We start from the raw sequence: 20,694 nt of genomic DNA on the forward strand, positions 1-20,694 counted from the left end.
CAGAAACTGCATTAAACAACTGCCATAACCATTTTGGTAATTATAATTTGGGGTTTGGTTTTTTTCATTTGGCAGTTTTATACAGTTAAGAAAAATGAATCAATCTATTCTGATTAGATTTCATTAGGTTAAAAGAAAAGAAACCTGAAGAGGCTGTTGCTTTGATCTGCTCCATTACACAGTGGTGTTCATTCTCACCACCCCTCCCTGAGCTATTTTTCCCCTGTATTACAGACCATGAATGCAGAATAATCCTCAGGTCTGGCATTGTGCAAACTGGAGCATTTATCTTGTCCTGCATGTGCTGGATTCATTATTGCTGGGCTGTGTGGCAACTTACACCAGCTCCAAGGGAACAGTCAATATAAAATCTACGTTTATTCCTTGGATCTAACATAAACTATCCAGAGCAATGGAACATCAATCCATTCTATCACACGTGCCACTACTTATTACATTACTGATCCTTCTGAAGCCAAAAGACAGCAGTGATTTCAGTGCCAGTGTGAGATTTGCTCCACAAATTCACATTTGAACTATTTGTGTCTGCTTTGGATTTGAACACACATCATGCACCTGATGGGCAAAAGTGTGGGTTTTGTTCAGCAGCCTCCACGATGTGCCTCGAGCCTCTCAGCACACATGCAGTCACACCCTGCTCACAGTTACAGAGGTATAAATCCAGATAACTCAACTGATATCTTTAATAAAAACAGAACCCGGATTAGAGATTTTCACTCCCCCAAATCTCCATCTCTATGAAATTTAGTGAAAGCAAGAAAAAAGAAAACAGATCCTTTCAGAACTTAGTTCCAATTCAAATTCAAATTTTTTCCCTGTACTTAATATAAATTAATCCTTTCTGCCTTTCCTAATTCTACAGCACCACTATAACACATCCGTAAATCCTCCCTGATAAATCCTCCCCAACTCCTGTCTTTGCTGTGACCTCAGCCCATGGCAATTCCACAGAGGCACCACGTGCACATTTTCAGAATTGTAGATTTGATTCTAAATTAAGACAAAAAAAACCCCATAAACGACAGCTCAGCAGCTTCTCTCCCATGCTTGTCCTCAGTGTTAACCAGTTCTCCCTGCAGACTCCCAGCCCTGCTCAGACGAGGAAGGCTGCTCTGAAGTGTTCCTGCCCACTGACAGCGACTACGACTCCAGCGACGCGCTGAGCCCCAGGGAACTGGACCTGATTTACTCCTCGTCCCAGGACATCTCCCAGCAGGCCAGCAGTGGTCTGGGAGGGAGTGCTCCTGATGTCCTCCAAGCCCACGACATGAAGCCCTGCCTGACTCTCCAAGAAGGCCCAACAGAGTGTGGTGCCTTCGATCCTCACGCTGAATGTTGCACAGAGTCCATGAGCAATCTGACCCTGTCGGGGCTCACATCGAAAAGCACGGACAAGTCCTCCAGCTCCAAGCAGCCACTGGGCTTTTTAGGGAAAAGGAAGCTCGGGAAGCACCAACACTACAACTATTTCGGCCGGCAGCACCGCTGGCTGCGCGTGCACAGCGAGACACAGGCGGGCTCCCTGTCCGAGGGGGTCTACACCCAGCATCTCATGAGATCTCCAGATCTGTCCCAAGAGCCTCCCTCCAGCGAGCAGTTAAAGAGCCCCAGCGATGGGTCCCGGAGCACTTTCGTACCTCACGCATCCAGCCTCCCAGAAGATGAGCAAGGCAAGTATGAGGAACCGAGGCAGAATGTCCACAGGATACACGTGGAGCCTTATGAAACGACATTTGGGGATGAGGAGGGCAAGCCCTGGGCAATGAGCACGCAGTCTGCAGGACACACAGATGTGCACAGTGCTATGCAACAGACCACGGGTCCAGATGAGCAGCTGGGTTCTGCTGTCCCAGAAGTCTTCAGCAGCACCCTTTAGCCCCAGAATCCTGCACGGCTTCCCATGAGATATGAGCATTATGCACATAAGGCCATACTTTCAAAACCACTTGTAAAATTCCAGCTCCTGAAACGGCAGCTCACGCCACCCAGAAGAATCCTGATCTTTTGACTTCCTCATCAGGTTTCTGGTCTCACAGAGGTATCATCTGTCAGGGTGTGAGCATTATTGTTATTATTGGCATCTGCAGGTTTGCAGGTAGAGTCCCAACAATCACCACATAACAGAACAATCTGTGGCTGCAAATCCAGTAACAGCAGGTCTCTTGATGTCCATGTTTCTCTGAGCATGCAAAATTTTAAGCATGAGTGGTTCTGCCTGCAAGTTAGCAGCAACTTGGTGTCCTCATCTTAGGGCTGTGTCCTAAACTTCTATTTACCTGTTTTCCGCTGTTTCCTGTAAATTTTTCTACTTCTCAGCCTTCTCGAGTGGATTTAGGTTGGATATAACTGGAGTGCTAACTGGTCTAGTAACACAAATAACCCAGAGTTTCTGGGCATTTAAAGAAATGAAAATTCTTTCAGTATCTACAAAATGCAGTCAACACCATCTCTGACTGCCGTCAGAGCCTGACATAATTAGCACAATGGGGTTTTTTCAGGAGCTTAGATTTCAAATTATTTATGTAGCAAGTTATTTTAAGACCTTAGGAGGTGAACCTTTGAGGTCAAGAGCAGGCAGAGTGAGGCCAGGTTCTAGAGGAAAAATAGGCAGGGTCTGCATGAGATGGAAGCAAAGTTTGATCTGTCTTCTGCCACCACACAAGAGCACATTTCATTATGTTGGAATAACTTTTATACATCCCTTGGAAAGAAATGCCCCTATTCTCGTTCCTGAATATTCACTGTAATTGGGATATTCTGGCAATTCAGATTAGGGAACTCTGGGGTGCAGTTTGAATCTAAGATTTTATCTTTGGGCCCCCAATAAATACTCATATCATAAGGAGGGTGGGAGGTGGTGAGTTATCATCTTGTATTGTTTAAAGGCAGATCACACTGAGTCAGGATTTTGTCCTTTGCAACCACAGTAAGACTTAAGAGAACTACAGAAGATGATCTCAAAAATGAAATCTGTATTAATGAGAACCATAACACTGGAGTCACTAAGAAACGAACTAATGTGGAGAGAAACCCCAGCTGTTGCACAAGCTTTAATTTTTCTTAAACAGTTCTTGAAGTTTAATTTTATAGGCCACATTCCTGCTGGTTAAATTCCCTCACTCCATGTTTGCGCAGCCTTCTACCTTTCGGTTTTCCAGCCTCCAGGTGGATACATTCTAAGGCCCCCAATAAAGAGATTTGAGTTAAATAGTTGAGTTTACAAGTCCTTGAGGTAAAGGTAAGGATTTGGGCCCATGATCTGTGGTCCTTATTAAAATAGCACTTCCATAACCCCAGTGCTATTAAAATCCCTGTGAACTCAATCCATAAATTCAAAAATAAATGTTATTCACTATTTTATGCTTGGTCAGTATGTGGAAGCCAAGAAGAGTCTTTGCAGTGTGATAGGAAAGGCAAAAACTTTCTCACAAGGGATTTACATTTGTAACTTCTCTTTTTGGGAGCGGGAAGTTAACCTTTTTGCACCAAAAATATTCATTCATTACCTGATCCAAAGCCCAGTGAGGATGGAAAGACTTCCATTCACTCCCACAGGGTTTGGATGAGACCCACACTGAAAATTCCTGTGGGTGAGAGCAGGCGGGGGGGGAGCAGAAGTGTCAGTGCCCATTTGCAGTTAGAAGGACACACATTGTGTGGAGCTGGGACTGGGGAAGGCCCCACTCACCCTCCAGAGCCAAGCAGAGATGTCTGACTGTCACTGAAGGCACTCCCAGCTGGTTGCTTTAGATTCTGTTCATTAGCAGAAGGCTTTGCACCGGGGAGACAAACAATGTGATGCTCATATGCAGAGCCAAAATAATTTACACGGTTTTCTAGTGCCCAGCCTCTTGTCCAGGCTCCCCTAATCTGTCTCACCTCAAGGTAAGGAATCAAATTAAAATTAGGAACTCAGACCTTTGCTTCAATTACTGGGAACCCTTTCTCCACGTGAGCTCGAGTGCCCCTCCAAGGACTCTTGCCCAGAGCTGGGCAGTGCTGTGGCTCAGAGCCCACAGCACACCAGAGTTTCCTCAGCCAGCAGACAGTTCATTCAGCCTGTGCCCACTTGGTATCAGCTGAAGCTCTGCTCTCAAGAGGGTACTTGGGCTTGTAACTTCTGGATCTCTCTCTCTTACTCATCTATCTTGCCACAAAACCTTTGTCCTGCATTTTCCAGGGAGTGTATTTTTCTCCTGGGCTGAACTCAGTCCCTCCTATTTCTAGACATGACATTGACTGGCTAGAAAAGCGTATGATGCTTTAATATTATGACTCCGCAGAAAGGAAAAAAAATGTGGACCAAATCTCCCCATTTCGTGGTCTAAAACTTTCCTGCTTCTGCTGCTAGGAAGTGAGACAAACTGCAAAGGTTTACACTCAAAACTTCTTGCACTCAAAAGAAGGCTGTCTGCCCATGGACAGTTTGCCTCAAGACACCTGTGGCTCAAGCATTTATTTCCCATGCTTCTTGTTTGTGTTTTTTTTTTCCCTTTAAATACTAATTAACAACTGGATTTTCTACGCTGTAAGACACAGAGAATTCTACAAAATAATGTTTTTAAAAATAGACTTTAAAGGGGGAAAGGGGAGACAAAATATTTTATCCTGAGAATTTAAAGTGTTTTGGAAAGAGATGGTGCATCTTCAAATTCTCTATGGTATAAAGAAATGCATTAAGTTGCTGGTCAACTCCTCCAAGGTGATTAAATGCATGGCTCATGACTGTTATGTAAAACTTCAATACAGCCTTACAAACAACAAGGGTATAGTGTATCTGAAAATAAGATATACAGCTTGGAAACTTACTCTGAATTTCTCTGAGGTGTTGAACTTTGCCATCAGCAAAAAGTGTTTTTAGGAAACAGGCCTCTAATTTTCAGACAACAGAGATTTCATCAGGTTGGGTCTCTCATTTTTCCACTACAGAAACACATTAAATAACTAGAATACTTTATTTGTAAGTATAATTTATCCTCTGACTCCACGAAGTAGAATTCACAAGGCTAAATCACACCCAGAAGTGAGAGGTAGAGCTTTTGGCCCTGTATATTCTTTGCAAAAAGCAAGGGCAGCGTTCCCTGAGGTGGCAGCACAGACTGGTCACCCACCCAGGCACCCTCCTCAGTGCAGGCACCCCCACAGCCTCCCTCGGGCTGAGGAAGAGTCTGCAAAGCCATCGGGAGTTGTTTGGTTGATCTGATTGGGCTCTGGAGCAGCCCCATCATTGTTGGACACCCTACAGATCCCACCAGCTCAGAGATCACCTCTCCTCGCTCCCGGTGTCTGTGAGCTCTGACCCTGCCAGCTGGTTCTCAGTCTGGAATTTTGGGGTGAGTAAGAGCCAGACTGGAACACCTTCCTCAATCGTTTCATACCACAGCACCTCGGGCAAGATTCAGCCTTTAAATCAGTCATCCCATAACAGGCAATGTGTTACTAAGCTTGGCTGTCACCAGGCAACGGAAACCCCTCTATTTGGCTTGTCAAATAATAACAACAGATTTTTTATGTTTATTGTTATTTAATTTTCTTTCTTGGAAAAGCTACGTGAAACTGAGCTGACGTCGGAGGAAAGGATTGGTGTAGCACTAATCTACCTTATTACTGTGAATTGTAGTAATTTATTAAGCAGACTTTAAGCTAAAAGCACAGACTTTATGTGTTCTATAAAGGTCTGTTTGGGCCCAATCCTGCTGTCCTTGGACCTCACTCCAGGTTCTTTTGCACCAGTGTAGATCCAGAGTAGCTCCACCCGAGCTGAGTCAGGTGTTCCCCTGTACAGGTCAGCACACCCTGACTCGCTCGCAGGGCTGGCTCGGGGTCAGCTGAGGCCCTGCACCAGTGGAGTCACCATGAGAACAGCACATTTATGCTGGTGTAAAAAATGATACGTGTCAGGAAGATAGAAGGGGCTTATCTCATGGAATATCACCCTGGATATTCCAGGGACCGCTGGATCCAGACTGGGAGAACGAGCCCAGCAGCTGCTGCGTTCCCAGTGGGGGAAGCCCACCCTGCATGAAACGCTGCTCCTCCTTAGGACAGGGACCAAACTGAAACGCTGCTCCTGCTCAGGACAGGGACCAAACCCCTCTCCCGTGTTATGCAAATGAACCCCGACTGAATGCAATGGGAGTCCCAGTTATTTTGCTGATAAAAACGAAGACTTAATAGGGTTATTGGGGACTTGGGGGAGGGGAAGAGGAGTTGTTTGTTTTTCCCCCTCAGAGAAAAAGTAATTTAAGTGAAATGTGCGAGGCGGTGTTTAATTGCTTCCTGCCTTGTTTGTACATAGCAATTTGGCTGTTTATTGGTTGTCTTTGTTCAGATTTTTATTGTAACTTGTTGCTATATATGCAACCAAGCGTATGCTAAAGTTTAAACTTTGCCACACAATAATGCACAATTTTATGTGCTTTAAAACTTTGTAAACATCTCGATGAACGATGTCTGCTGTGCTAACTGTGAGCCTGGGACTTGACACAACAATATTTTCATGCGTATGTACCTGCAAATGGTTTGAAAATAGCAAAATATATATTGAGGATGGCCACGAGCCAAGAGTAAATGAGTGCCGTATGACTCATGCTTCTTTAATAATTCCTGAAAGAGGCATGTATAGTACATAAAATAGACAATAAAAATAATTTTCAAGACTACAAATATTTTTTATAACTTCAGATATTAAATACTATTTTAGAAAAAAAAAAGGTTGGTTGGTAAAAGAAATCTTAAGTTTATTCGAGTGAATCATTGTCATAAAAACGTTCTTAACATAGATTTTTTTTTGTTTGATCTAATATCGTAGAAACTCAGCTCTTTTAAGATTTAGAAGAGTTGAATTGCTCTTGCATTCTTACAACTCCTGTGATCTTCTAAAATTACGGACTTCAAGTCTCCTCCTTCATTAACACAAAAATACTGGTGTGTACACTCACATGATCCCAAATACCACGTGTACTCGTGCACAATCCTTAAATGGTGTTTTTTGAAACATGTTTTATTCGACCATCATCGAGTTCCCCTGTATGTGAGCTTTACAATCCATGCAAATCTGACCATGGTTTGTGTTTTTCCCTGAATTCCCTTTATTTTATTAGAAAGTGACTTTTTCTAAGGCCAAGCTTTCAAATCTGGTCTCTAAATTTTGATTTTAATTCAGACACCTGAATGAAATAGGCATGGCTTCCAATGTTTGTGGGTGAAGATACCCTCCCACCAAAGGCAACAGAAATTTAAATTTTTTCACATATTCTTGTACAAAGAAAAGCAAAGCAAGGTAACACCTCTCATGGAGTATGGGATTGGGCTACTGTGTGTAAGCAAGAGAAATAAGAACAACTCATTTTGAATGCTGAAGTGAACTGGAAGGGTTCTGCTCTGGGTCACTGTTTACCTGGTTTCAAAGACAGACAGGTTGCTAAATGTATTTTAGCAATGAGATGATGCCATAACTGGAATGAGTGACATTCCAAGGTCACAGAGAGCTTGTGGCAGAGCAGGGACATAATTCCCTGGTCAGCACCCATTATCAGGTGATTATCCATGGCTTGTGCATGGGCTCACATGGTAAAGTACACCCTGACCAGTGTCTGTATTCCAGGCAGGATGTGCCAACTCAATGCAAGCTTCAGAACAACAGCATCTTACTGGAGTATCTGTGGATATTTTCACACATGGAAAATGTTTTAGCCAAAACACAGCCAAAGTGGAGTTAATCAGCAGAGCAAAACAAGTCTTAAAATACAGGATAAAACGTGACTGTCATTTCTGCTTCCTCGATTTTTAATTTCAGGACATGAAAACTGTCATGACATTTACTAAGTTAGTACAAGAAAAAAAAGAAACCAAATGCAAATAATTAGTCATGGACAGCAACCTAAGAAATTACCCGGGAAAAACAGGCCAAGACAAAGCAGGATTTTTGTGTGCATGTACTTCAGTCACTCTGGTGCATTTTGCATGTCCCATGCATTTTTAGAGCCTGCTTGTCTGTATGTTTTGCTTGCCCCAAGCTGAGATTTCTTCTCTCTCTAGGAAGAGCAGTAAGAGAGCAGTGCAATTCTTACAGACCTTTCTCACACATCTGCCATGAAGGACAGTGCTGTTCTCTGCCTGCCTCTGTGTTCTCTGCTGTTTTACTGAAATGCTTTTAAACCAATTGGAAAAAAGTTACAAACTCTTCTAGGCATGTTTCTGACTTGCTCTTCTGACAGTAAAAGATACCCATTTCACTGTTCCTCTCCAATATATTCACCTATATAAACTCTCATCTCTCTGAGAAAACTATTAACTTATTTTTTAATTATGTCTTTAAATAAAAGCTTTGGGTTTGAGTTGGGTTTTTTGTTTGTTTTTGCAAACACACAAAAAATCTCTATTAATAAGCTTTGCTGCTCTCTTCCCCAAGCTGCTGTTTTCAGTCTCTCTTTTCAAACAAATATATGTTCATTTAGAAAAGAATTATTAAAATGTTTCTATTTTCTTCAAGTTTGCAATTCATAAATATTAATTAATTGGTCCTAATTAATCAGTAGGACTTCTGCTCCTTACCTGTGTGAATAACATCTAATTATTCTGATTGTCTCATTCATCTTTATTATACAAAAAAAAAAACAGGTAGAATCCTCTGCTCTCTGCTCACAAACACAGTTACAAAAACAAAATAATAAACTGAGCAGCAACTTTTAAACCTTACAAACTAATATTAAAGTCAATTTAAAGATAAAAGAGCCTTTTATACCAATAAATATCAATGCTTTCTTTTGGAAATAGAAAAATAAAATCACCGTATTTGGTGATGTCATTTTTTTTTTTTTTTTTACTGAATCAATGTGATATTTTCAAAATAGATAATTTTGAAATTTCAACTACATTTGATTTTTCAGGAGGGAAAAGCCAATGCCAAAATATTTTGTCTGGAACTATTTGTAATCACTTTGTGAAAATCCTGAAGCAAAACACTACAAGTGTGGATACTTTCATTAAGTGATGATAAACAATTCTGTAAGAGTTGAAACGCCTTCAGAAAGAAACACCAACATCTGCCACTGCTGCTGATTTTAGTGGTACTGGGAGTGCTCCTCACTTCTGAAAATCGGGCCTTGTTTTGCTGAAGCCCTTTGTCACACAGGTATGAGAACGTGGCTCTGGTTCCCCTCAGCTGTGAGCATTTCTGAGCACAGTAAGATGCTTCCACCTACATGGGGGTTCTTCACAAGAACCTGCATGGCCTTTGCCTTTTCCCATATTGCTTTGCAAAATTTTTGAGAAAGGAAAGTGTTGCTTTTTTTTTTGTTTGTCTCCTCTTCTCCTGAAATGGTCACAGAAAGGAGCTAAATCAGAACTCGGGCTCGGACAGTGTAACGCCCCATTCTCATGGCTACACGTGCTTTGAGCCCCATCCCAGCAGAACAGGGATTTTTTCAGGCTTTCTTCTGGGGCACACTTGCTCCTTTCCCCTTCTGTGCCTTGTGGGTTCATCCTGATCCCCTGCTCTCTCGTGGCTCCATCCTGATCCCTCTTTTCCTCGAGTCTGAGTCACAAGAGCAACAACCCTGCCTGCTCCGACCTACTCAGTGCCTCAGCTGTTAGGGTAAAGCCCACGCTCCCGGGGGACTCACGTTTGAGTACAACCCCAGGATTGTCAGGGCTCTGGCTGGCAGTGCTGCCGAGGGGACAGTCTAAGGCTCTATTTTAATCTTCTGGAGCCCGGCCAAACACTGGAACGGAGCTGCCAGCACGAGGGGGGCCCTCCTGCTCACTGCGCCTGACCTCCCATCAGGAGAGGTGCTGGTGTGTTCCTTCTCTAACTACTAGGGCTCTTTCATTGCGCCTGACCTCCCATCACGAGTGCTACCAGGGATCCAGCTCCGACTACTGGGGGCTTAACCCTGGCACGGGTCCAGCACACGAGCCGCACGCTGCCTGTCTCCAGATGTAAGATGCTCCCAGTGTAAATTCTCGCGCCGCAGGCTCAGCTGGAGAGGCTGTTTCAGGTACGTTGTTAAGCAGCCATGAAGCGACACCGACTCCTCGTCCAGTCTTACAGAGCTGGACGCATCCCTCCCCAAGGTTTTTAGCCGCTTCTTATCTTTTTAATTTGGGGAAGTGTGTTTAACCAGCATTTCAGGTGTGTTTGTGGTTCTGGCCTGAATGTGTGCCCTGCAGCTCAGCTTCAGATCCACGCTCCTGTCCTGAGTGGCATCGGCTCCACAGCCCGTCCCCATGGGCAGTAATGAGTAAGTGAGACCTGGCTGTGCCACAGGCCTCGGGGAGAAACCCGAACACAACAGTGAAGCAGAGCATGTCTTACCCTCTCCTGGGTACTCAGAGAGGTGAATTTTACACAAAGCCCTCACAGAGGTGAGCAGTTCAGCTCAGTCATGCCCGGTTTTGCTGCTCAGCTCTGCAGAGCTCTCCTCCAACACAGGCAGCAAGCACAGCAGTGTCCTCCTGACTTACTCCTGGTTTGCTCAGTGTCCTCCCGACTCATCTGTAAGTTTGCTCAAAGCCCTGGGACAGCAGTGCGAGCCCATCCGGGCATTACCTAAACCACTACATGCTACACTCCACGCCATCCTGACACCCCTTGCAACGCTGTTCTTTTTCACTGAAAGGGAAATGTATTTTTGCCAGCCCATGTCAGTCTGTCCCTATTAACTTCCCTGACGCCCGTCGGGTCAGTGCCAGAGTTACACACAGCTTTACACCAGATTTACACCTCGGCAGCGCGGAGCCTCTGATGCTGCAGCGGTGACCGAGCCCGGGACAGCGGGATAGAGCTTCGTCCTGAGGAGGCTCACGTTGAGCTCGGCACCAGACACGGGCTAAGGCTGCCCGTGCCCAGTGTGGGACAGCGCGGGGGTCGGTGACTGTGCCCGGTGCGGGGACAGCCCGGGGTGTGCTCTGCGACCGGCGTGAGGACAGCCCGGGGGTCGCTGCCTGTCCCATACTCGGTGCGGGGACAGCCCGTGGGTCGCTGCCCGGCTGTCCCCAGTGCCGCGGGCTCGCTGCCCCCCGGTGCCCCTCACGCCCAACATGGCGTCCCGCGGGCGCCGCCGCGCCCCCTCCTGGCAGCCCGCGGCAATGGCGGCCGCCGGGCGGGACGATGTAACGCCCTCGTGTGCGCCCGGGCTTCGGCGAAGCCATCCAAAAACCATAAAAAAGTGAGTTCCGTGGGTGCTTCCCGCAGCCCTGGACGAGGTATGGCAGGTATGGCATCCGCGTTGCTGAAGCTCATCCCACGTGGATCATGCCCGTCGATGGCGACCGACACCACCCGAATGATGAACGTGCTCAGAGCTCTGAGGTGACGCAGATGACACAGGTAATACTTTTCCTTAAGATAAATCTGTGAACTCACACAATATGAGAAAAAGGGGCAGCTCAGAAGGGAATTCTCTCATGCACTGGTCCCCTACATTCTGGGGTGGGGCGGGCAGCCTTTGGCTCCACATGGCGTCAAACACGACCCGAACCTTCCAGAACCTGCAGCCACCACCGCCAGCCTTTAACTCACCGTGCAGGGCTCTGTGTCGTGCCTTTGGAAAACCTTTACAGCTTTTCAATCGAAAGAGGTTGGAAAGCGCCGTGCTAAGTCACTGGGAAACACCTGATGTGGGAAAACTTCCAGGCCTTGGTCTCCATGGAGGAGGTATTTCGGCAGCTGTGTCACCCGGGGCTGAGGAGCCTTGGGAAGACAGTTTGCACAGGGATTCTTGGCAAAGCTAAACTCATAAAGATCACTCTGTTTGAGTGATTGCATCACCGCAGGTTTCTGAGTGACTCCAAACTTGAGATGCATATTTTAAATCTCCCCTGCTGTTGCTGATAATTTGTTCCATATTTACCATATTACTTAGGACTTGCAAAAGGGGGGGGGGGAGATTTTTAGAACGTAAATGTTAATTGAATTAGATAGCCACGGCCACAGCAAGCCAAGCTCATCTCTGGCCCTTAGTGCCATTGCAATCCATGGTTTTAACATTCAGGGTGAATTTAGTGCTACTGACTTGCCCCCAGCATTAATCCATGGTGCTTGAAAAGAGACGGGACTTTCTCTCCTATTTAAGCTCAGATGGTAACGATTTCTCTTTGAGCTTCGTGCTGGCTTTGGGTCCCAAGGTTTTCAAAGGATGAGGCTACTGAAACTGTATTGCTTGTTCAAATATAAATATGGGATCAATATATACAGTTCTGGACTTACTCAAAGACCACAGTTCTTAGATCTGCATCTGTCAAGGTAGGATTTGGGTAACAATGGAGGTAGAATAAAAGGCTTAATGCAACAAGCTTTTAAAAGCACAGTTACTCAGCGGGAGTTTTTATGGTAATATTTTTCCTAAAAGTAAATCCGCAAACTCCCATAATGTCAGAAAAAGGGGCAACTCAGGAGGAAATTATCTCATGCACTGGTCTCGTACATTCTGCAGAGATTGCATCCAGTGTCCACTATTGCATTGTTAAAACCCATTGAATGCAATAGTATTTAAGGGACCACAGTTCCCATTTATGAATAGAATATCCCTTACACACATGATGATAGCCTTCACTTCGGAGGTGTGCAGTAAATGACATCTGTGCCGCTGGGCCCATTAATGTGCAGGCTGGGGAGAGAGCCACTGTTTCTGTCACAGATAGCTTGATTATTCCATTTTCCACATGTTCTACATTATGTGCTAAATCAATTTACAGAAAAATCACTTCAACCAAGGCTGAGAAAAAAATATTTTAGTTTCAGCAATTAATTTTAAAAGCAAACTGAAGCTTCATTTCAGTGAGAGTGTGCAGCTGTACTGGGCCTCAGCTACCTGATCACAGTCCAAGTAGACAATAGTCTAGTTTTCAGCTTTCATGTTAAAAATTTCATTTGAAGTGAGAAACTAATGTCTTTTGCTGGTATTCTTGCTAAATGTCTCCTCTATTTGTGGTTTAACCAATTATTTTAACTTTAATTCTTTGCCAAATGACCAGATTTACCACATACAGATCCATATTAATGCACATTAATGCAAGCAGTAAAGTATTTCATCCTGTTCTGGAAGTCAGACTTCAGAAAGGTTCAGAAGGATCAGTAGAGATTTATAAGAATGATTCAGGGATTGGAAAACATACCTTAGAGCAAGATACCAAGGCAACTCTTTCTACTTCACTTAACCAAGAGGTGACTAAGAGCTATTAGTTCACATCCTGTTCAGTTTGTGTGTTCATGAGAAGGAGGTTTTGGATCATAAAGGTGTCCTAACATGGGCAAGAAACTGCCTTGTGAGACCCAGTGTCAGGGCACTGGAGCAGTTTGGGGTAAGAATAAGGAGTACAATTAACTTTTGGAGAAACTTGCTGGAGATTGATTTGCCCTTTGCATTGAAGTGCTTCTCTAAATTCATATTTCTTATTGGATGTGAAAAGAAAAATACTATACCACAGCATGTATTCCCATGAACAATATTAGGAGGAGCTGTGCTCCCAAAAGAGTTTGTCTCTGGCCCTGTGTATGCGTTATTCATGGACACACATAATTTCTGTGAGAGGTGAAGGAAATAAATGAAGACTTTAAAAGTAAAATCAATTCAGGTGGTCACACTTCATCCCAATTTGTGTGCTTAAGGTCTGTTTTGGCTTCGAGGTTTTTTAAGGCTATTTGCAAAGTTGTAAGACAAAAATGAAGAAGAAGTTGAACTTTGCTTCTGGAACGTATTTCTTGTATTGGGGCATTCTCTAATTTTTAAAATAATCTGTTGAATAGTTTTTCATACTGGATGGCATACAAGATAGCAATAGTTTTCATACAAGATAGCAATTCCCCTCTTTAATGTAAAATTTGTGTGAAAAGAACCAACTGTCCCTATTCCCTGCAAAACTTCACCACCAAATGCATTTGGTGAAGGTATTTTCAGCATAATTTAGCTGGTCCTGCTGGTGTAACAGTTAATGTCTCCTGTGCTTTAATTCATACAGGAATTATTTCGGTCTACGTTGTTAACTAGCCTAAACATCCTGCATGTTAGCAACGACTGAAGTGAGGCATAGCTTCAGCCTCCATGTGATGCTTAGCTTTGTATTTTGTGGACTTTCATAACACACAGTCACTGCCCTTTTGTAATAAAAATCAACAGCTATGGAAAAACATGGTGCAGTCGGGCTGTACCTCTTCCTCTGTGGCCTTTCTGTCCCTGTGCTGACCCCTGAGCCCTGCTGGAGGATGCAGAGAGCCCAGAGCTGTGCTGCACCAGTACCTTTGTGCTGCTTCCCCAGTTTGGGGCAGGAGCAGGTTGTTGGATGGGGGGGATTGTCGTGTCTCAGCAGGAAATGTTGTCTGTGCAGTGCCCACCCAAGTGTGGGAGCATCTCCCCCAGCCCTCAGTGCTGACTGCCCCAGTCCACAGCCAGAGGATTTATCAATGCACCGAGACCTCTGGAAAGGACATTGGAAAGCTGTTGGCAGTGTGAGTGATCTTGACTTAAATCTTCCAGCCTGGCACATAAACAGCTCTGGTTCTACCCTGTGCCCTCTAGGCTGGCAGGAAGGCACAGACTGAAAGTGCAAATTAGCACACTTTGCAGATTGTTTTGGTGTGAAGTGATGGGGGGCAGGTAAAAACACACGGTAGGAACACTGAGGCTACAGAATAAATAAAGTTGGACTTTGTGCACCCAGTTTTACTGGGTTGAGACAGAACTTCACTTTCTGAAAGAAGTGAAGGATACTGAAAGTCGAATGGGCCCAATAAGAGTGTTGGTTCTGGGAGATGAGCACAGGTAAGACCTGCATTTTTGGATGCAGTTTGGCAGGAGTGAACGTTGGCAGAGCTGAGCCAACAGCGAGTCCTTTAAAAATCCCATCCTTGCCCTTTTAGTTCCCTGGGTAATCCATCCCCTCGGGCTGTGTGACTGTACACAGCAACACACCTTTAAGTACTTCCTTGCTGGGCTGGAGTATTGGCTCCTGCTCTTCTCCACTTGCCTGTGGGCAGGTTTATAAATTATCTGCTGAGGCTCATTTTGCTTATGTGGTTTCTTGAAACATGCTTAAACTTAGGAGATACTTAGTCAGTACCTTTGCCTCTTTCAAGACATTCTGCTATAATACGTTGCTCTTATATTAGTTTTTTGGCTTCACAGACACTCTTAAAGCCTCTTGACCAGCAGATCTACAGTAAAGCCCAACCTTCTGCTCTCTAACCGTGAGCTGCTTGTCAAGGTGCCTCTTCTTCCCCCCCTGGTTCATCAACTGAACCTTGTTGGCAACAGTGAGCATTTAAGTAGCTAAATGTCTATTCAAAGACTGGTCTGCCAAGTTACCAGTGCAGGCATATTTTTGTAAAGAAATATGCAGCTCAACTTGTGGTGGCCATTGAGAAGCTGAGCTGCAAAAACATCAACACCACAAGGACACAATATTTTTCTCCTGATTACAACACGCTCATTTATTTTGGAATTCTTATGCCAGCAGAGGACTACAGGGCAGTGACAGTAGAAGAGTTGTCCAGATGCCAAGGAAAAGAGAGAACTGTATATGTACTCCTGTCCTGAAATGGTAGAGGGTAGGGAGAAAGGCTAGGTAGTGATTTGAAAGAATACATTTCCATAAACTTTCCAAGGGAATCCACAGATTGCTTCCACAACAGATACCTGCAGTACTTTGAAAATATGTATAAAATCCAGCTGATTGCCAGATTCTCAGGTCTGCCTGTTCCCTTTGCAGAGATCTGCAGATTCAGAACAACCTTTCTTTTAAGACTAAGATAAATGATTGCCTTTCAAATTAGCTGGGAAAGCCATCACATAATAAAGTACTTGTGGTGAGAGGAATCCCTGTGCCTTGGGCCAGAGAGATAGTGGGCTCTAACATCTGACTGGGGTGGCCAGGCAGCAGTACAAAGAATAAACAAATAACTATAATAGTGACTTTGTTTTGGTTTATGTGGAAAACTCAAATCACTGTGCCTTTCTCTAATATATGTAGACAGGTTTTTTAGCTCTTACTGTGTGATCATTTCTGCGTGGAGACAACCTCTCCAGCACTCAGCTTTATTTAAAACTTTTAGATTCCCTGGCAGTTCAGAGCACTGACTTTTTGAAAGAGACTGTGTTCATCAAAATGTAGGGAGCACAGGCTGTATAACCTCATGCAGAGGCTGTGCAGAAGTTTTTTTTCTGGGTCATACCACAGTATCTTAAGTTTTCTAAGCCTTTTTTAAAAGCCTTTTTTTCTGTTTTATCTGATTTTTTAAAAAATGAGCACAAGTGTGCTGAGGCAAACCAGCAGACAGTTCTGTTTCATTCTCTGTCTTCTGTCCTACCATCTGTTACCTCCTGGGTTTAACTTAGGCTATAAACTTTTGAGGGAGCAAAGATGCCTTTTTTTTTTTTTTTTTTTACACATTTATACAATACCAAAAATAGTCGGTCCACATCCAAGCTTTTAGGTACTGTGATAAAATAAACAATAAATCTTTGAAAGGATATATTTTTTTTTATATATTTCTATTATCATCATGGGTGTGATGTCATTTTGTGGCTGGAAAACCAAGACATGGATGGTCTACAGTCAAAGTTATCGAGTATCCCCTAATTGTGGCTGTGCTTATTCAAACCACCTAAGAGCTGCTATTTCATACCAGGACTTTATGTGTTCAAAGCCCAGTTCCAGTTGGCTTGAATTGCAGCTGTTGTGAATGCAAGCCCTGCTATGAAAGGAGCCCAAGTGAGGCTGCATAGCTTGAGTGTTGTTGAAAATGAGACATAGACTTTAAGTGGCCACCTGTGAAAAGTTTTCAGTTGCTTACGTGCTACTGCACTGGGATTCCTGGCAGAACCCATGGGAGAGAATTCATTTTTCTGGGATGATGTTCAGTTCCTGCAGGCGTTGCCTTGTCTTCCTGCAATCTTCTGCTTGGGTCAGGAATTACTGTAACAAATCAGGCAGACCTGTTTCTGCAGCATTTTCCTTTCACTGTATATCCATTGTCAGGTGCACCAGCAGCCAGCTCAGAGGTCAAAAAGGAAGTCCACATGCTGACTGTAGAAAGAAGTACAGGGAACAAATGGCATTTGCTCAAATATAAAGTGTGAGAGCAATTCAGGGCTGTTTCTCAGACACTGGTGGCACATGACAGAACATGGTGCATTATCAAAAATGTGCTTCCTACACACCAAGGCACTTCAGCTTCATTCCTTAATATATCACACTCTTGACTGAAGGTGGTAGAAGATCCTCTGTCCCCAGGGTGGGTATTTGCAAAACAGTGACTATTCAGATAAGCTGATGAGTAATGAAATCTGTACATGAATTCTGTAATGAAATCAGAACATGCTATAAAATCCATGAGGCTCTCTGATCTATCCTTGCCAACAAGATACTCTATAATAAAGATAGGAACCAGTCCTAAGCAAGGAAAATGGAAACCTTTTCTCAGTTTTGCTGGTTTGTGAGCTTGGGCAAGCTGGTCTGCACTTCATGTGCTTTTATCTTCGCAACTTTTGTCTTTGATTATCTGTTGAGATGATCAAGAATTCAGACCCTGACCTGCCATTCAACACATGCCCAATGCCTACTGCAAAGGGATCCTGAGTACAGTGCCCTGATATCTACCTGATACACTTCACTGAAAAACCAAAGTGACACAGGGACCTGAAGGACATGAACTCAATAGGATAATCACTGAGCAAGCACTGAGTACCCACAGCATGGTGCAGAAAACACACTGGTCTGTATGAAATCTGTTGGATTCTCTTAGCAATGTCTCTGATAAATCTCTTTACAACCCCACGGCTGTCCTTGTGTGCTACTGCATACGTGTGCTTGATGGTTTGAAAATTTTCAAAGCAGCCTTTCAACAAGGAGCCATTATTTTCCAACATTCTCAGTCCATGATACAACAGTCTTGTACGAATCTCCTTGTATGAAATGGCTTCTTTGCCCAGTGAATGATGTAATTTAAGCCAATCAAATCAAAGTCAATTTTCATTATAAGCAGCGTCAAGTGGCACAGCAGGATTTTAAAGCACTAACTGGGGTTTCAGAGCTCAGTTTTCAGTTGTGTCACAGATTTGTGCAACCATCTCTGTTCTGGTGGTGGTGACTGGCTGTACCTGTAGGAGGAATGAGCCATGCAGCCCACATGGGGAACAGTCAGGCTGCCCTGGGCCTTGGGAGAGAGGGTGAGATGGGGTCCTCTAGCAAACCAAACCTGGCTCTTCCCACCGTAGTTTCACCACTGGTTTGAGCAAGTCCAGGTCCTACTGACTCAATAAACATGGCTTATTCAGCAGCTAAGCCAGCAGGGATCTAAGGGCATCAAGAGACTCGATTGCTCTTTGTTGCTGTCTTTTGGAAGGCTCTGTTGCCCATTAAAATGCATGTGAGGTTTTTCTGTCACTCCACGGGCTTCTTGAATTAAAGCCTCTCCAATGGCAGGATCTAAGCTGTGGGATCAGGCTCTTACCTTGAAAATCTATGCATTAAGTGCCTTGTATCTTATCTATATAGCTATTGAACTAATCAATAAACCCTCTACTAGCTACATTTATCCTCCCAAGCTGAGGGATCACGCACCACTGGCATTGAAAAGGCTGAATGATTTGCCCCAGTTAATGCTTCTGAATAAAATTGACAGCTATGAGATGGAAATGTTCAGCTCATGTTTTAATTTGCTGCAGAAAAGATTTATCAGGCAGAGGTGAAGTCTTTGACCCAGTTTTGTCCTGCTGGGGTCTCTCTGTACAAGCTGCAGAGGGAAAGGAAGGGTCCCAAGCACTGATATTTTCAGGTATCTCTTACTCTCCCAGCTACAGCCAGTGGGGTTTTAGGGTAACTCGTGGGTCTGTGCTGCAGGCTGAGCTGAGGTGCTGCAGGGCTGGTCAGGGATTGCTGCAGAGCAGGGCTTGGGGCAAGGGGAGCCAAATCCACTTACAAGGAGCAGTCAGGGGGCAGAGGACCCTCAGGATGCTGCTGCCTGAGCAACTCCATCAGCTCCAGGGGCAGCTCTCAGGGACCCTCGCTGGGGGAACAGCGGGTGGGCCGGGGGCTGAGCTGGGCTCGGCTCACGGCTGAGCTCCACGCAGGGTGGGCCGGGGGCTGAGCTGGGCTCGGCTCAGGGCTGAGCTCCACGCAGGGTGGGCCGGGGGCTGAGCTGGGCTCGGCTCAGGGCTGAGCTCCACGCAGGGTGGGCCGGGGGCTGAGCTGGGCTCGGCTCAGGGCTGAGCTCCACGCAGGGTGGGCCGGGGGCTGAGCTGGGCTCGGCTCAGGGCTGAGCTCCACGCAGGGTGCCGGCGGCCCGCGGGCCTGGGGGCAGGGCGGCTGTCTATTTTTAGTGAGGGTTTTATAGAGTGGATCCCTGCGGTCTGGCTCCACACTGAAATATTGTCCTAGTCTCAATGACATAAACACAGGGCCAGCCTGTGATCCTGGCGCCAGCTTCAGCTTAGGGAATGTGAATGAAAGTACCAGTGGGGTCCAGGCAAGAAGGAGAAGAAAAAAATCCCGACTGTAATTACAAATAAATCCCAAACCCTTTCGCTCTCATGGCTCACTTAGTACAGCAAATAGCCTCTGATTCTCTACAAATAAGTCCCAGCTTAGTTACTGACAGATCTACCAAGAGGCAGTTAATGGAATAATGACTAAGGGAAGCTTAGGGTAATTTCCAAACAGTTCCCAGTGTTGGAGGGTGATTGCCCCCACCTCGGCCCCCCCTGCTCCCTTCAGATCCTGCAGCAGTGAGCACCGGGCAAGAACCAAGCCTAGGGACACCAGGGCCCTCTTCAGCTCGTGGGGGAAGGCTGCTATTTATTTATTTATTTGTTCATTTATTTAAGACAACTCACACAAGAATAGTGACAGGCAGGCTCTGGGGTCTGGATCTGAACTGTCCCCCCAGGGAGAGCTTAGGTGAGGGTCTGCAGAGCGAGGTTACTCCTGTCTTCTTTTTTGATAAGAAAACTGGGGAGATTTTAAATGAAAGTGGCATAAAAAGCCATCCCTGCCATGAGACACTTTAAATGCAGCACTCTTCCTCTTGTTTCTTTTTCTGTTACAAAGGCATCTCTTTTCTTTGAATCCCTTGTCTGAGCTTGTTCCAATACCTCATATTTGAGTTGAAATGCTCAGTTTGCTTACAAAAGTTAAACTTCATGTTCAAAGTATAGAGAACTCTTGTGGCACTTCCAGAGTGGCCAGGGCAGTGCTCTTTTATGTTTGGTTTTGATCTTTCTTTAAATCAGAACAGGATCATGTGTCTTTGGAACACTATTTCATCAAGAATGAGAGTAATGGAAAGGCTGTTCCTACATAGGAACAATTGTAAATGCATACACAGAGAGAGAGAGAGAGAACAAATCCAAATAATAATTGACATATATGCCATTGTGGCTGGCATCTGATTGAACTGCTGTTGTTATGACAATAAGTACTTCAAAAGGTGATGAGGCTTCAGGGGAAGCCTTGCTAGGCAGCAAGGACACTCAGCTGAAGTGTCGCTTCAAAGAAAATGATGCTGACCAAGGTCTGTGCTGGAAAGTCTAGCTGACTGTTAGTCCTGTGATGGCTTGTTTCTTCTTACCATTCCATCTTAGACTTTCCAAATATCTCTGTTAAAAGGAGGAGAACAGTCACTTGTTATTATGTAAAAGAAAACCTCAAAGTCCTTACTTATCAGAGGAAGTGGAC

General features: G+C 44.7%; 1 protein-coding gene across 5 annotated transcripts in view; it reads left to right on the plus strand.

The window, feature by feature from the left end:
- The window catches only part of ANKFN1 (ankyrin repeat and fibronectin type III domain containing 1), a 125,395-nt gene extending 122,629 nt beyond the window's left edge, over positions 1-2,766 (plus strand). For all 5 annotated transcript variants that reach the window (XM_032706776.1, XM_032706777.1, XM_032706778.1 and 2 more), the window contains one exon: positions 1,101-2,766. In XM_032706776.1, coding sequence (XP_032562667.1) covers positions 1,101-1,897 — 797 coding nt within the window. In that variant the 3' untranslated portion in view covers positions 1,898-2,766. The remainder of the gene's footprint in view (positions 1-1,100) is intronic.
- Positions 2,767-20,694: the final 17,928 nt, after the last annotated feature.

Source organism: Chiroxiphia lanceolata, chromosome 19 (genome assembly GCF_009829145.1).
Source record: "Chiroxiphia lanceolata isolate bChiLan1 chromosome 19, bChiLan1.pri, whole genome shotgun sequence".
NCBI lineage: Eukaryota > Metazoa > Chordata > Aves > Passeriformes > Pipridae > Chiroxiphia > Chiroxiphia lanceolata.